The sequence below is a fragment of the Leptodactylus fuscus genome, chromosome 6 (genome assembly GCF_031893055.1).
Source record: "Leptodactylus fuscus isolate aLepFus1 chromosome 6, aLepFus1.hap2, whole genome shotgun sequence".
NCBI lineage: Eukaryota > Metazoa > Chordata > Amphibia > Anura > Leptodactylidae > Leptodactylus > Leptodactylus fuscus.
In genome coordinates, this window is record NC_134270.1 from 33,908,771 (window position 1) to 33,927,251 (window position 18,481).

Genomic DNA, 18,481 nt, shown 5'->3' on the forward strand with positions numbered 1-18,481 from the left:
GTTGGGTAATAGGAGGAGAGGAGGCAGAGTCTGACTGGCTGCTGGACAATGTGCTGTAAGCGTTCTCTGACAGCCATTGCAAGACCTGTTCCTGGTTCTCGGGCCTACTAAGGTTTGTACCCTGCAGTTTAGTTAATGTGGCAAGCAACCCTGGCACTGTGGAGTGGCGCAATGCTTGCTGCCCCACAGGAGTAGGCACGGGACGCCCTGTGGCTTCACTGCTACCTTGCTCCCCAGAACCATTCCCCCGACCTCGCCCACGGCCTCGTCCACGTCCCTTTCCGGGAGCCTTGCGCATTTTGAATTCCTAGTTAGAAATTGGCACTGTATACCAGTAGTAAAAATTGTGGGTGCACGTAGCCCCAATATATTCTTTGAATTACCAGTCAGAAACTGGCACTATATGGCAGTAGCAAGAAATGAGGGTATTTGTATTCCCAATATATTCTTTGAATTCCCAGTCAGACAATGGCACTGTATACCAGTAGTAAAAATTGTGGGTGCACGTAACCCCAATATATTCTTTGAATTCCCAGTCAGACACTGGCACTATATGGCAGTAGCAAGAAATGAGGGTATTTGTATTCCCAAAATATTCTTTGAATTCCCAGTCAGACAATGGCACTGTATACCAGTAGTAAAAATTGTGGGTGCACGTAACCCCAATATATTCTTTGAATTACCAGTCAGAAACTGGCACTATATGGCAGTAGCAAGAAATGAGGGTATTTGTAACCCCAATATATTCTTTGAATTCCCAGTCAGACAATGGCACTGTATACCAGTAGTAAAAATTGTGGGTGCACGTAACCACAATATATTCTTTGAATTACCAGTCAGAAACTGGCACTATATGGCAGTAGCAAGAAATGAGGGTATTTATAACCTCAATATATTCTTTGAATTCCCAGTCAGACAATGGCACTGTATACCAGTAGTAAAAATTGTGGGTGCACGTAACCCCAATATATTCTTTGAATTCCCAGTCAGACAATGGCACTATATACCAGTAGCAAGAAATGAGGGTATTTATAACCCCAATATATTCTTTGAATTCCCAGTCAGACAATGGCACTGTATACCAGTAGTAAAAATTGTGGGTGGACGTAACCCCAATATATTCTTTGAATTACCAGTCAGAAACTGGCACTATATGGCAGTAGCAAGAAATGAGGGTATTTGTATTCCCAATATATTCTTTGAATTCCCAGTCAGACAATGGCACTGTATACCAGTAGTAAAAATTGTGGGTGCACGTAACCCCAATATATTCTTTGAATTACCAGTCAGAAACTGGCACTATATGGCAGTAGCAAGAAATGAGGGTATTTGTATTCCCAATATATTCTTTGAATTCCCAGTCAGACAATGGCACTGTATACCAGTAGTAAAAATTGTGGGTGCACGTAACCCCAATATATTCTTTGAATTACCAGTCAGAAACTGGCACTATATGGCAGTAGCAAGAAATGAGGGTATTTATAACCCTAATATATTCTTTGAATTCCCAGTCAGACAATGGCACTGTATACCAGTAGTAAAAATTGTGGGTGCACGTAACCCCAATATATTCTTTGAATTACCAGTCAGAAACTGGCACTATATGGCAGTAGCAAGAAATGAGGGTATTTGTATTCCCAATATATTCTTTGAATTCCCAGTCAGACAATGGCACTGTATACCAGTAGTAAAAATTGTGGGTGCACGTAACCCCAATATATTCTTTGAATTACCAGTCAGAAACTGGCACTATATGGCAGTAGCAAGAAATGAGGGTATTTGTATTCCCAATATATTCTTTGAATTCCCAGTCAGACAATGGCACTGTATACCAGTAGTAAAAATTGTGGGTGCACGTAACCCCAATATATTCTTTGAATTACCAGTCAGAAACTGGCACTATATGGCAGTAGCAAGAAATGAGGGTATTTATAACCCCAATATATTCTTTGAATTCCCAGTCAGACAATGGCACTGTATACCAGTAGTAAAAATTGTGGGTGCACGTAACCCCAATATATTCTTTGAATTCCCAGTCAGACAATGGCACTATATACCAGTAGCAAGAAATGAGGGTATTTATAACCCCAATATATTCTTTGAATTCCCAGTCAGACAATGGCACTGTATACCAGTAGTAAAAATTGTGGGTGCACGTAACCCCAATATATTCTTTGAATTACCAGTCAGAAACTGGCACTATATGGCAGTAGCAAGAAATGAGGGAATTTGTATTCCCAATATATTCTTTGAATTCCCAGTCAGACAATGGCACTGTATACCAGTAGTAAAAATTGTTGGTGCACGTAACCCCAATATATTCTTTGAATTACCAGTCAGAAACTGGCACTATATGGCAGTAGCAAGAAATGAGGGTATTTGTATTCCCAATATATTCTTTGAATTCCCAGTCAGACAATGGCACTGTATACCAGTAGTAAAAATTGTGGGTGCACATAACCCCAATATATTCTTTGAATTACCAGTCAGAAACTGGCACTATATGGCAGTAGCAAGAAATGAGGGTATTTATAACCCCAATATATTCTTTGAATTCCCAGTCAGACAATGGCACTGTATACCAGTAGTAAAAATTGTGGGTGCACGTAACCACAATATATTCTTTGAATTACCAGTCAGAAACTGGCACTATATGGCAGTAGCAAGAAATGAGGGTATTTGTATTCCCAATATATTCTTTGAATTCCCAGTCAGACAATGGCACTGTATACCAGTAGTAAAAATTGTGGGTGCACGTAACCCCAATATATTCTTTGAATTACCAGTCAGAAACTGGCACTATATGGCAGTAGCAAGAAATGAGGGTATTTGTATTCCCAATATATTCTTTGAATTCCCAGTCAGACAATGGCACTGTATACCAGTAGTAAAAATTGTGGGTGCACGTAACCCCAATATATTCTTTGAATTCCCAGTCAGACAATGGCACTATATGGCAGTAGCAAGAAATGAGGGTATTTATAACCCCAATATATTCTTTGAATTCCCAGTCAGACAATGGCACTGTATACCAGTAGTAAAAATTGTGGGTGCACGTAACCCCAATATATTCTTTGAATTCCCAGTCAGAAACTGGCACTATATGGCAGTAGCAAAAATAGTGGGTGTATATAGCCCCAATTCTATTGCTAGGGGACTTGCAGGGTATTTCTGGGGTGAAGGTGGGGGGGCACACCGTTGGAACGGGTATCGGGGGTATATATCGGGTATACGGGAATACACTGACAGTGTATTCCATTCAGGATCCTGGGAAAGCTGGGTTGCGGCGATTGAGCCCGTCAGTGCCACGTTACACTGACAAGCTTCTCCCTGGAATTTAGCTCTTACAAGAGCTGTTGTGGTTGTCTTCTCCTTCCTATCCTAGCCTGTCCCTGCCTACCCAGAATCTAAGCCCTAGCTAGCTGGACGGAAACCTCCGTCCTCGGTGAATTGCAAGCTCAGAATGACGCGAACCTGGGCGGCGCTGTTCTTTTAAATTAGAGGTCACATGTTTTCGGCAGCCAATGGGTTTTGCCTACTTTTCTCAACGTCACCGGTGTTGTAGTTCCTGTCCCACCTACCCTGCGCTGTTATTGGAGCAAAAAAGGCGCCAGGGAAGGTGGGAGGGGAATCGAGTAATGGCGCACTTTACCACGCGGTGTTCGATTTGATTCGAACATGCCGAACAGCCTAATATCCGATCGAACATGAGTTCGATAGAACACTGTTCGCTCATCTCTAATACTAGTTAGAAAAGAACTTGAAGCTCTGGTGTCCCAATGTAAAATCTGTCAGAGTGCCCCAAGCTACCATCTGTAATTAATGATACTGCATCTGCTATACCTGCGCTCCATATGGCAGTACATACAGTATAGGGCCAAATTACATTTTGAGTGGAAACCTCTGAGGGCAGCATACAATAATGACGAATACCCTGAAAATATTGGGATATCACTTACTTTCTTGAAGACCTGTAATTTTGATAAAATCACAGGTTATAAGATGCAGCACCGGATTCCTGTTAATAATAGTCACACTCTAGTTCTGTATATTCATGAATGACTGGCTCCATCCACCCAGCTGTCACTGATACATAGATTTTTCCCTATGCACAGTAATTGGTAGAAAGCTGTTAGTGAGAAGCGGGAGGGCAGAGCCTGCAACTCATGAATACAAGGATTCCCAACTGGGGGGGACAACATGGTGGCTCAGTGGATAGCCCTGCAGCCTTACAGCGTGCAGGTCCTGGGTTCAAATCTTGCCAAGGACAACATCTGCAAGGAGCTTGTATGTTCTCCCTGTATTTGCGTGGATTTCTGCACTTACTACAAAGGCATACTGATGGGGGAAAAATAAAATACATTGTGAACCCTATATGGGGCTCACACTCTACATAGAAAAATAGGATTCCCAACTGGTGTTGAGCTGATAAATAGAGATGAGCGAACAGTAAAATATTCAATATTCATTTTGAATAGCCCCTCAATATTCGACTATTCGAATGAATATCGAACCCCATTATAGTCTATGGGGAAAAAACGCTCGTTTCAGGGGATCCCACTCTTCAACTCAGGAGAATCACCAAGTCCACTATGACACCCCAGGAAATGATGCCAACACCCTGGAATGCAACTGGGACAGCAGGGGAAGCATGTCTGGGGGCATCTAACAAGCCCAAGTCACTGTATTACGTCGGGATCCCTGTCAGCTTGCGATATGCGGGAGCTGACTTTTTCCCATAGGAATGCATTGACCAGCATTGATTGGCCGAATTCCATACAGAGTACAGCATTCGGCCAATCAATGCTGGTTCTGCCGGAGGAGGCGGAGTCTAAGATCGGTCCACAGCAGTTTCCATTCTGGTCTGATCTTAGACTCCGCCTCCTCACAGACGAGCCTCCGGCAGAACCAGTGTTGATTGGCTGAATGCTGTACTCTGTATGGAATTCGGCCAATCAACGCTGGTCAATGCATTCCTATGGGAAAAAGTCAGCTCCCGCATATCGCAAGCTGGCAGGGATCCAAACCAGATAGAGCCCCAAAGAGTTGTGTGAGTAACATTCCCCCCTAAATAAAGGTAATCCCTAGCTAACCCTGCCTGTACATCTATCCCTGTCTCACAGTCACATAGTTCACATATGACGCAGATATTAAATCCACCATTCGTATAAATTGGAGGTCACCTGATTTAGCCAGCCAATTACTTTTTGTGATTTTTTTTCGATGCCTCCGTTGTCGTAGTTCCTGTCCCACCTCCCCTGCGCAGTTATTGGTGCAAAAAAAGCGCCAGGGAAGGTGGGAGGGGATATGAATTTTTAGTGCATTTGCCTCGTGGTATTTGATTGGAATCGTATACCTCGAATGGCCTGATATTCGATCGAACAATGTTCGCTCATCTCTAATGATAAACTGCTATTTTCTGAAAACTACTGGAAGAAACAAGCAAGTTACATGCCATGTGAAATCTGACATATGTTGCTACTTCATTCCACCCTCAGGTCAGTCTAAACGTTAAATAATTCTAAATTACTCCTAAACCATACCTTTGATTATGAAATGAATTTAATAAATGCATAGTACAGGTCAATATAAAATAATTCCTAATATATATTTATTAAAGAAATATGTTTCCTCCATTGCCTTCCTTCACACCTTCAATCATACTGTATTCTGTCATGAGAAAAGTAAAGTTCAAGTGACTGCTGCTTACCACATCCAGAGTAGTGCTTCGGGGTGCTAGACCTGCCTTCGGACTGACAAGGACCTTTTACTCGAAACGCGTTAGCGATTTTTATTTGCACCATGTCTGTTTTTTCCTACTGCCACTGATGTATTTCGTGTGAAAACTATTTTTTATATGGAGTGAATAAAGAACGGCATTGCAGACCATCTTTCTTCTTTACACTCACCTGTATTCTGTCGTACTCAGCCTCACACAGAAGTCTATGGAGAGGGTAGGACAAGAAGGGGGCTGCTGAAGACTAATTATTTGATGTGTTGCCTCATTCTCTGCAATGCTAAAGTCTAAAGTGAGTTTTCTCTCCTCCTTATTTTACCCCTCTCCATAGACTTCTATGCAAAAGGTAACTCAGTTCGATATTTTTTTTTAAAAAAAAAAAAAGAAGAAAAAGAAAAGGAAAAGAAAAAAACATTTTCTATGATAAGTGTATATTACAAAGTTTCACATATTCATGCACACTCTTCATCTATGATAAGAGGTTTTATAATTGGAAGTATGCTTTACATAATTACTTGTCTCTGCATGGTGCTCATGATCTATTATCTTGAAGAAAATCTCATCAAATAATAAGCAGATTACCGGCAATGTCTGCAGGTAAGGAGAACTGCACAGCACCAGAGTGGAATTGGTTAACTGCATGGATATGCTGTATCTCCTCAAATGTCAGACACACAAAGATTAGCCACTTCTATTTTTAACCGAAACCTTTTGCTCTTTGGGTCTCAGTTATCGATTTAAAATATAAATGAAAATCTAAAATAAATAAAGTGTTATTTTCTTTCACCAAAATTTGAACACTTGGAAATATAAGGTTGTTTAGTATTAAAGGTGTAGGATATACAGTATATTCACAAGTATGCAAATCTGATTTTTTTTTTTTTTTTATTATTTTTGTCTGTTTTTGGTTTCATCTGTCTTCTCCTTAAAGAAAACCATTCATGTTGTTAATGAAGTTCAATCTACCACAGCATGTTGTAGAGCAGGAAGAGCCAAGCAGAAGGAGATACAATTTAGTATAAGTCATGACTAGTAGATCTTGATTCCGCCTCTGTGCTTGGGAGTCCAGTGGGCGGTCCTAATCAGTGATTGATAGTCAGATTTGTATGCATGCTTGATCATAGAAGGTTACTACTAGGTTCTCTGAGTAGGGCTGCCTACTAGACTCCTATGCAGAGAAAGAGCAAGAATTTCAATTGATGAGTTACACGTTATACTGAATCTTTTATTAATATACAGTATTCTATATATCTCATTATGGTGTCAGGATCTTGTTTTGTTGAACTCTTTTTTGCCAGCAGTCAAGATGGAGTTTTTTGTGTTTCCTGCCTGTTACTTACCCTGGTTTCCTGATTCTTGATTATTTAGCATGTGTGTTGTGATTACCCAAGTTGCCTGAGTATTGGTTCCAGAAGTCTGTCTTCTGCCAAGTTCCTCAAGCTCAAACTGACTGTTCCAAGTTAGTTATTCACCTGCCAAGTTGGTTGTTACCTGTAACTACTACCCCCAGCAAGTCCTCCTGCTACCAAAGACTTGCCATCCACCTAGTCCATAGGAGCCGTGGAACTACTGGCCCCAGCAAGTCCTCCTTCTACTAAGAGACCTTGATATCTAACTGATCCATAGGAGCTGTGGAACTACAGACCCCAGCTAGTCCTCCTGCTACCACACACACAGAAGTCTATGAAGAAATAAGGGGGAAGGAGATGAGATGTATTGCTCATTCTGTACAGCAGTAGACTCTGGACATGAAACCTAGCAGTATTAGGCTGGGTTCATACCAGTGCCCGATCTTCGGTTTTCAGATTTATGTCTTCTGCTGACAGAAGACGGAAACCTGGCAGACTGTGTCCGGCCATGAGCGCCGGTGATTGTTTTGTGCTCTCCGCAGCTAAACCGTTTTTTTTTTAAACCAGACACAAAGTCCTGCATGTCTGACTTTGTGTCCGGTTAAAAAAAAAACGGTTTCGCAGCGAAGAGCATAAAAAGCTCACCGGCGCTCACGGCCGGACACTTTCCAAACCCAATGTATGGGTTTGAAAAATGACTGCAGGTTTCCGTCTCCTGTCCAGTTTCAGGCAGGAAATGGAGACCTGCAAAACGGAGACTGGGGAGCAGATGTGAACGAGCCCTTAGAAGGGTTCCCTCATCAAGAGTATAGAAGCTATAGCTATTATGATGCCATTTCCAGCATCATCTTAGAACCCCCCTTTAAACTCTTTAATAAGTTAAGAACTGGCATTAAAAATTTTTTAGAAAATTGCAGAACTTTTCATTTTATGATGACTGTTGCTTGTTAAAGTCATTAAATCTTCTATTGCTTGCCAAAAGCAACCTCAATATCTTATATAACTTAAATGAGAGCGTACCGGGGACATCAATATTAAGAAATTCACATCGGCAGTTAGTTTACGGCACTGTGTGAACCAAATTCGCTTGCAGAGTAGCAATCATTAACAGGAGTCACAATGGGATACTTCTGCCCGGGCCGTCTTCAATAATCACAATGTGTAACATGATGGATAGGAGTAAAATTACAAAGTTCTATTATTTGAGATAATGTGCTAAGAGACCAAAATATTCTCCTTAACACTGATAGAGAATGTAATGTGTAATGCAGTAGGGAATGACGTATTATCGTGGAGCTATTCTAGCAAACCCTTTCAGTCAATGCAATACTGTTTGCATCATTTCACTTTTTATCAGTTAATTTACTTACAACTATAAGGCCGGTTAGGCACACACAAGTCAGTTTTTTTTTAAGCCTTATTAATAGAGATGAACGAGTAGTGTCCGATCGAGTAGGTGTTTGATCGAATACCACGGTATTCAAAATACTCGTACTCGATCGAACACTACTAGCTGTTCGAAGTTTAATGTTCGATGCAGAAGCAGCGTTGATTGGCAGAATGCTATACATTCTGCCAATCAACGCTGGTTCTTCTCTTACCTTTCCGAAGTCTTCTCCGCGCTGCGTCCCCGCATCTTCTTCCGGGTGGAATTCACTCTGCCTAGGCATCCGGCCTAGGCAGAGCCGCACGCGCATGCGTAGTCGGCTCTGCCTAGGCCGGATGCCTAGGCAGAGTGAATTCCACCCGGAAGTGGAAGCGGGGACCCTGCACCGGGAGAAGACTTCAAGCAGAATCCAGCTCGACCGTCACTCGTGGACTTGGTAAGAATGATTTTATCGAATGTTGCCTACCCTTGAAACGAGCATTTCCCCCCATAGACTATAATGGGATTCGAAATCCGTTCGAACAGCCGAACAGTGTGCGGCTGTTCGAATCGGATTTCGAACCTCGGACACTTTAGTGTTCGCTCATCTCTACTTATTAACAGAATTTTTTAATAGTGAATGCCACATTTTACATATTATTTTTTATACATTGCATTTTTTTTTTCCAAAAACAGATCATAAATGGCGTTTTTTTCATGTGATTATTTTTTAAATTACTATAACTTTTTTCAGGTGTTTTCCACCCGATACCTTTATAAAATAAGAAAAAATACAAAGACTATAAAAAAAATGCAGAAAAAAATACTTCTTGTTCCAGAGGATATGACCGGTCCTACATTAAACAGACAACCAACTGTTTTGAATGGACACTAAGTAAGGGTAAGTTCAGATGAGGTTTTTTTGGGCTGGAACCTCGTTCTGATCCAAAAATGGGTAGCCATGACTGAAAGCTGATGTACTGTATCGGCATCCGGCCGCGCACTCCGCTCCGGATTAGGCCCAATGAGTGGGCCTAGTCCGGAGGAGGGAGTGTCTTCAGGCTGAATCATGAGGCGAAATGGCCTGAAAAATGAGCACCTCGCTTCTTTTTCTGGGAGCCAAAATAAGCCAGCTCCTGGAAAAAAAACTCCTGAGCGGCTCCTATTGATTTCAATGGGAGTTGTCTTTTTGGTCAGGATTTTGAGGCGGATACGGCCTCAAAATCCTGACCAAAAAACTCAGGATAGACTATAATGGGGCCCGTATGCTTTCACTGGCACACCGCTTGCAGTTGCTTTCGGTATTCCGTTCAGGGGTCCCCATGCGGACTCCCCAAATGGAATACCGAATGCAGATATAAACTAAGGGTAATCCTTAGTTCCCTGCAGAGAAATCAAACCATTACTGCTCGATTTTCCCAGAAATTACAGAGGATTTCTGGGATTCACGGGGAGGGGGGGGGGGGGACACTTTGAGTCTGCCCACTAAACTCTTCAGCATAGAAAAACCCAAGATTTCAATCAAGACATTACAAGTTATAGTGGCAGGTTCCCATTATCCTTTCAATATGTCCTGAGCCAAATCTTAAACTTCTAAAATGATCTATTCTCATTTTTATTCCCGGTTTCTGACCAGGATAAGTGAGAGTCGTTACTATGTCTCTAATTCATCTTGAGGAAATGACTCCTCTATTTTCAATAGTTCTTCAGAAATTCACATATCCGAGCCTTAAAATCCAATATACTGTAAATCTTTGATCTCCGCTAAATTAATTCCCAAGAGGATGCCAGACATAATGTTGTTCTCATTATAGCTGTAGAGGTTAATTTGGCTGTAATCACCATTCAGTCTGTATTGATGACTGCTTCTTCCCTGCTGTTCTCAATGACTCACTAAAATGTAAGTTTTGCACCTCGGAGGTGATGTTCTTGTATTCCACTTTAAAACATACATATTTGAAACAGAAGCAAATCGTCTTGAAATAATAAAAAAAAAAACGAATAGAGATGAGCGAACTGGTTTGTAACAAATCGGTTTAATTACGAATTTTCCAAATATCTGGCAAACCCAAGATTTTTGGGGTTATCACTCATGGATCATTATTATACTCTGAGATCTCTTTAGGCCCTAGTGCAAAAGAATTGGAGGCCTGCTAAGGGTGTGTAAAAATAATATACAGTCATACCCACCAGGGCTGCTGGGAAGACACTGGGAGAGGACCAAAGGCTTCCACAAAGAAGTAGTGGATGTCACGAGAAAGTCCAAAAGAGAATAAATTGCGTCTCTCCTGGGCTTACGCTTATTAAACTCTGGGGTCTGAAGAAAACCCAGAGCAAAAATAGTAGCACTTCTGTCTTGGACCAAAAAAGTTTGATCAGAAACAAAACTGGCACAAGGGCCATACAAAACGAATCTTGGAGGTTCACCCGTGAGGTCCATCTCTATAAGCTAATACACAAGAGCGTACTGTACAACACATCAATTTTCAATGTATCTCGGATGTTAAATAAAAATGTAACTTGTAAATCTTTGATAGTTTCAACAATATATTCAGCTATAAACTACATCAGGAAGATGTAAACTCGAATATCTCATTTCAGGTTGTCACAACTAGACAATGTCTTCCTAGAAGATGGCTGGTCACAACTGGTGCTGATGCTATAACCTCCTATAATCACTTACAGAATCTGTAAGTAAGATATCTGTTTAAGCAACATGTAAAATTACTTGGAGTCCATTTAGACAAATGGGAGACAATATAATTGGGGTTGAGCCGATCTTGACTTTTCAGGATCGATTTTAAAATCCGATTTCCGATCATTTTTCATTCGAACCCGATCTCGATCCCAATTCCGATCCCAATGCAAGTCAATGGGATTTTTTTACTAATCAAGATCGGATTTTAAAAGCAATCCTATTCACTATACAGCATGGAATCTAACAATTGAACACTTTACTTGTTAGAATCCACGCTGTGTAGTGAATCACTAAGTAGCCAGAGGATTTTTTTCTAATCCTCTGGCTACTTAGTCCCCCCTGGTGTCCACTTACCTCCGGAGATGGCTGCTCCAGTGTTCTTCTTTGCCTCGCTGCCGCTCCACGCTGCTCTTCTCGCCTCACTGCCCCCTGCCTCCCAGATTAGGAGAGTGTGGGCGGGTACTGGGAGGGGAGATGTCACGTCTCCCCGCCCTGTACCAACCCACACTCTCCAAAGCCACAAGCCCCGCCTTCTTAGCTCTTTAAATACTAACCTGGGAGGCGGGGCAGCGAGGCGAGAAGAGCAGCATGGAGGGCCAGCGAGGCGAAGAACACCGGAGCAGCCATCTCTGGAGGTAAGTAGCTACTAGAGATGTTAGTTTAGTCTCCCATTAGAATGAATGGAGGCAGCCGGCGCACAGAGGGTTAAGGCTGTGTGCCAGCTGCTTCCTTTCATTCCTATGGATCCGCAGCGGAGCCTTCACACTGAATATACACTATATACTCAGTGTGAAGGCTAAGCAAAGCATTGTGGGAAATAGTACCGATCTCGATCCCATCTAAAAAGATCGTGTTCGGGATTCCGACTCCCGTTCCTTAGCAGCCTCCTACAGTATTTAGCATTCTCAAGGATATTTTTTGATACTGTAGCAGTTGTAGTCATTTATCTCCGTTGCTTTATCATTTCTAATAGAATCCTTTACAAGCTATTCATTTACACATGTATCCACTGCTTTTGCCTATTCATCACACTGAATGGTTTCTGGCCTTTCAATAATTCATATTATATGAATAGAAATTGTAATTTTTGGATTATCATAGCATTTTACCGATACCAGCTATGCCAGGAGTAGCTTTACAATACTGTAGCTAAATAATTGTCCACTGTTTAATATCAGTAATATCAGTAAATCTGATATATTGCCATTGGTTTGTGATTTATAGGCTACACCTTGTAGTTATCTGTTAATATAGTCATATTTATACAAAAGCATCTGCTATAACTAATACAGCCCGAGTCTTCATAAAGATGATATTTGCAACATATTGAGTAATGAACGTAAAGGGCATTCAATGGTACAATGACATTTTGACCTTGAAGAGCTTGGTCACTTTAAATTCATGTAAACCAATATGCATTAAATATCACTATATGCAATTTACAAATAAATCTTTATTACAGGCTCTTCCCTTATCTGATAAGTATGCAGTGCCCCCTCCTCAGAAAAATAATCTATTTGGACTGTACAGAGATCTGGTCTTAAAAGGGTTTTCCAGGAGTTTTACATTGATGATGTCATCAGTATGTGATCAGTATGTGATCGAAGAGGTTGCGAATAGGTCACTCTACTCTGAGCATCGTGACTATTCCCTGTACTGATGACCTTTCGTTCATCAGTCACATGGTGCAATAGCAGCTCGGTCTCATTTGAGTGTACAATACTGTGATAGGTATTCATTGAAGAGGCCATAGCCCAGAGGTGTAACTTGATGGGGTGCAGAGGGTGCAGTTGCAACAGGGACCATTGAAATTGCAGCTTCCATCTGGCCCATAAACCAAGGAGATCCACAAATTCCCCTAACCACACTGAGGTGGATTAAACTGCTTAGCACCCATAACCATCACTATCAAGAATTCTCTCTAGAGATGAGGTAGGGGGCACCAGGGCCCACAAGACCTTAGTTATGTCACTGTTGCAGCCTGTTCATCCAGTTTATTTGTGGTGGTCCAGGGTGTCAAACCCGCATTGATCACATATATCCTAAGGATACGTCATCAACATATAAGCCCCTAGAAAGCCCTTTAAAAGTATCACTCATAGAAGGTTATTGTGTGACCAGACCTATTCATCAGCAGCCTTCATTTAAAATGCGCTGTATACTGTGCCGTACGTGGCAGCAGATGGATGGGTCTGGTCATAAGCTCATTAGTCAGTGGGCACTTCAAAAAGGGAAATCCTTGCAGCCTGAGAAAGCTACTACATCTGAGAAGGGCACAAGTAAGATATTGGGGCATGACTGTTAACATAGCACTAGTATATAATATATAGTCTAATAATAGTTACCGCCTATTGGTTAAAATACACTTAAGAAACCACCAAAATACGTCCTATAATGTCTTCATATACAATACTATATCAACGTAGGCTTTCAATTTCCCAGATCAAAGGGGCTCTATCATTGGGAAAAGTCATTTTTAACTAATCACATCATTGCATAGCCTTTAGAAAGGCTATTCCACACCTACCTTTAGTATGTAGATTGCCTCAGTGGTTTCTGAATAAGTCCGTTTCTATTCATATGCTAATTAGACTGGTGCACGATGCTTTGCTATTGTTTCCTATGAGTGTATACAGCACAGGTTGCTGCTGCTGATGATGACTCAGCTTCCTGTTTGCACACACATAGGAGATAATAGCAGGGACTAGTGCTGCTGGGAACTTCCTGTGCTGGCTGGAAGTTTATTAGCATATAAATAAAAACTGACTTATTCAGAGACCACTGAGGCAATCTACATACTAAAGGTAGGTGTGGAATAGACTTTCTAAAGGCTATGCAAAGGTGTGATTAGTTAAAAATGACTTTTCCCAGGGATAGATCCCCTTTAAGACATACGGTATAATAATATATAACATGTTAACACTCAATACAGTCATGTGTCCTTTCAATATAGTAAGCATACCTCCAGGTAAACCACCCAGGGCATCACCAGTGTTGCCACCAAAAGATCAGCTACAGCCAGGCTGACTATTAGGTAATTGGTGGTGGTCTGTAGAGCCTTCTCTCTGGACACTGCCATGCACACCAAGACATTGCCAAAGACGATGACAAATATGAGGAGCGTGAGCAGCATGGCGTAATAATTGTAGTGAGTCTTCTGATCAATGGCTGTGCCATTTGTGCCATTATTGTAATCATCATTGTATATAGACAGATTCCTTAGATCCATGAAGGTGAGAAGATTCCTCTTCGAATTAGCCCTATAGAAGAAAAAAAAAAGAGAAGTGATTTTTATATACAGCGGGTTTCATTTTTCATATTCAAATTTTCATTTACACCAGTTACTAAGGAACATTAGAAGGCACAAAAAATAAAATTTCCTCTTTTCATTCTTTACATTACAAATAAGAAATATAGGTGTATACATCACTGGCCTACCGGGACTAACTCCTCCTTACTGTCTTGTGTGTCGTCCCCCCCCCCCCCCCACACACACACACAGTGGGACAAAAATATATCTAAGAACTTCCCACTGGGACTCATCCCCAACCCCAGTTTATGACCAACTGAAAATTAAGCAGAACTACGGGATACGTACCCCTATATCTTTCTGCATAAGTGTAAGGTTGTGGAAGAACGACCTACCTAAAATTGGATACTAACACTTTAAATGCTCCTCCTGGGGCAAACCTGATGGGCTGCCCCATGTCATGCAATGACCCTTCCAGCTCCATAGACCATGCACTGAATTACATTTAATGTCTGTTGTAGTTTATATTAATGCTGTTGTAATAATCTGCTAAGACATAGCTCAGATTCAGTGTAAAATACTGTCTCCTATGTAGACAGAGAGCAGAATGCAAATTTGGGCATCCTTAGCCATCTGAAGGTGGAAGGACTAGTTATTAAAGAGAAGGATTTCCTATTGTTAGTGTTCAGTGTGATGCAGAAACTCTACATGACAGATGTTCCCCTGTTTTAGGGGTGGTGGTGAATTCAACCAAAGGAACCAAAGTGAGTGAGTGCAGAGACAACATGCTGAGGTCAGTAACTCCAAGGCAGAGATAGGCAGGGGTAACTCTGTATCTGTTAGACTCAAAGGACCAGAGGGTATAGGACTAAAGCAAGAGGTCACAATTGTTAAGAACGCAATTGAAAAATGCTGGAGGGTCACATGGGGATGAGCAGTAGACAGTTGGAGTGTATTCAGATTCTATTGTAATGTAATGTGAATTGTGGTACATAAGTAAACTGTATGGGTATGTTCACATGGCGGAAAATGGATATCCGCGTGTGAACATACTGCGTGGCTAGTCACAACTGAATGTCGATACAGTGCACCGGCATCCCATCGCAGCATTCCGCTCCAGATTAGGCCCCATTGAATGGGTCTAATTGGGAGGGAGCCTCGTGCCGCGAACGCCATGGATGAGTTGGAATCCATGGCAAGATAGGGCAGCTCACTTATTTTTTTCACTACAAGCTAGCTGAAAAAGAAGTCAGTGGCTCCCACTGAAGTCAATGGGAGTTGTTTTTGGCAGCGGATTTTGAAATCCGCCGCCAAAAAACACCATGTGAACAGACCATTTATATGATTTCTCCAATATTTAAGTTGAAGGCCTTTTGGTGAGGTTTTCTAACAAAAAATAACTGCTTTTTATACAATAATTTTTTGGGTCCTTCGTAACATCTCTTCTGATAACTACATCTGTTTCATGCCAGGTACTGATGTACTGCAACTATGACTACTATTAGCACTATTGTCTGAACCTACTCGGTTGGTGACCCTTGTATCAGCTCATTCACAAAATGTTGCAGACTGACAAACGCTGATGGCAGCGAAATTGTATTAAAGCTTTTATCTTTCATTTTTAGATTTATTGCTCCACTAAAGGGACATTCTATGACTGACATGTTCATTTCTTTGCTTGGATATTGTTGCATATTGTATCTTTCTGACAGCCATAATATATCAGCATTATGGCCTATAACAAGAATGTCACTGCCATTTAGGCATTTAATGAGAATCCTAAAAAGGATCTCTTTATGATACACCATTTACGTGTTATGGCAGAATGTTAATTTTTCTCTAAAATACTCTCTTATTATACCAAATAAACTAAGAAGAAATAAAGTTTCATGAGAATACTCTAGTTACGTCTGACCAATGGTTAAGGTGATCAATCTAAAGCTGCCCATATACATAAAAGAAACATTGGTTAAAATAACTGGTCACCAACTGGTCATCGACAGGCTATACACGATGACTTATGACATATGTAATGACAATTGCAGCTTGTTCAGATGAACAAACATATAGCATTATCATATTGCCATTCATTTGCTACCTTTTTAATATGGCAGTTTAATTCAAAATATTGAGAGATTGATCATTCATATGAAAGATCTAATGGACAATACATTATGCACATTCTGACCAGTCACAATCCTAGATGTGGAGAACATACCCAGGAGCACCCGCAAACCATCTGCTCGAAGCAGCACTGGGGTTCATGTGAATGGAGCTACAAAACACATCTCCCACACAATATACGGAATTGTACTTGGTAGTTAGTTATAAGGCCGCATTGCTGTGGTTTGTTCAAGTAGCTAAACAATGGGGCTCACAGGAGCGAGACCATCACAGACCTGATATTGATGACCTATTCATTAATAGTCACTAGAGATGAGCGAACAGTAAAATGTTCGAGGTTCGATATTCATTTCGAGTAGCCCCTCAATATTCTACTACTCGAATCGAATATCGAATCCTATTATACTCTATGGGGGGAAAATGCGCGTTTCAGAGGTAGGCAACATTCAATCAAATTACACTTACAAAGTCCACGAGTGAGGGTCGGGCTGGATCCTCCAAGAAGTCTTCTCCGTGCAGCGTCCCCGCGGCATCTTCCGGCTCTGAATTCACTCTGCCAGGCATCGGGCCTGGGCAGAGCCGACTGCGCATGTCCATGCTAGCAGCGGACATGCGCAGTCGGCTCTGACCAGGCCCGATGCCTGGCAGAGTGAATGAAGAGCCAGAAGACGCCGCGGGGACGCTGCACGGAGAAGACTTCTAAAGGTAGGAGAAGAGCCAGCGTTTATTGGCCAACTGTATAGCATTCGGCCAATTAATGCTGGTTCTGCATCGAACTTTTACATTCGAATAGCGAGTGGTACTCGATCGAGTACGAGTATTTCGAATACCGTAATATTCGATCGAATACCTACTCGATCGAGTACTACTCACTCATCTCTAATAGTCACCACCCGGGTTTGATTTTACCAAAAGCAAATGAATGGTTTTGTCTTGTATGAACTAAAAGGGTCACCGTAAAATACATATATACTACTGTATATAAAGTTGTGTGGGCTAGGGTTGACCGAACGGGATCAAGAAAGATCGGATCCCGATCGGTGATCGAGCATATTTCACGATCGTTGATTGGCTGGAAAATGATCAAAAATCAGATTTTTAAAACGATCCTGAAATCTCAAGATCGACTCAACCCTAATATAGGCTGGAACATGAGGCATTTCATTGATTGTGGAAGTAGAGCATGGATGTTTTATTCACCACTGCATGATACAGAGCACTGACACAATCTTAGGAGCAGGAGAATTACGAGACAGTTTACTCAGATTTAAGCAATTACAGGTAGATTAGTGATAGAAATCATAGTAAGAATGAGGGAGAATATTCTGACTGAAGCAGTAATACAGATACAAAGAGAACATTTAACCTTTTCACTGACAATATTCTAATTTCATGTAAGAATATCATATTCATTCATACTTTATTGCCTGCCACTCATGCTACCACAGCTAAAACCACTGCCATTACTTAGACAGACTTGTCCTGTAGCCTGGTCTACCATATTGTTCCATTCAGTACTGCCACTCATGTTGCCACAGCTAACAACACTCAACAAGACAAGTGCTAAGGCTTGGTCCATCATATTAATCCATATTTTACTTCCTGCCAGTCATGCTTCCAAAGCTACTACCACTGCCACTACTAAGCCACGCGTGTCCTGTTATCTGATCTAACATATTATTCCACTTGTGTTGCCACCGCCACTACTCAGCCAGGCATGTATTACTGTCTGGTCCATCATATCCACTATATCACACTGTCGGTGCCAGGGTTGACATATAAAAAATATGAAATTATTTTGATTTCACATCTGCTCACATAAATGGATCCTTTTTTTTTTTTTTTTTTTTTTTAAGCCAATTCTTCATCACTTTTAAATTTAGCACACAGACAAAAATTTGTATTCCAAATAACAACAAAAATGTAGCACTTACAAGTCAGGCTACGTTCACAGATG

General features: G+C 41.3%; 1 protein-coding gene across 2 annotated transcripts in view; it reads right to left on the reverse strand.

Annotated features, from left to right (window-relative positions):
* Nucleotides 1–18,481, reverse strand: part of DRD2 (dopamine receptor D2) — a 141,396-nt gene that overhangs the window by 74,667 nt on the left and 48,248 nt on the right. For both annotated transcript variants that reach the window (XM_075279687.1, XM_075279686.1), the window contains exon 2: nucleotides 14,113–14,410. In XM_075279687.1, the coding sequence (XP_075135788.1) occupies nucleotides 14,113–14,379 (267 nt within the window). In that variant the 5' untranslated portion in view covers nucleotides 14,380–14,410. The remainder of the gene's footprint in view (nucleotides 1–14,112; nucleotides 14,411–18,481) is intronic.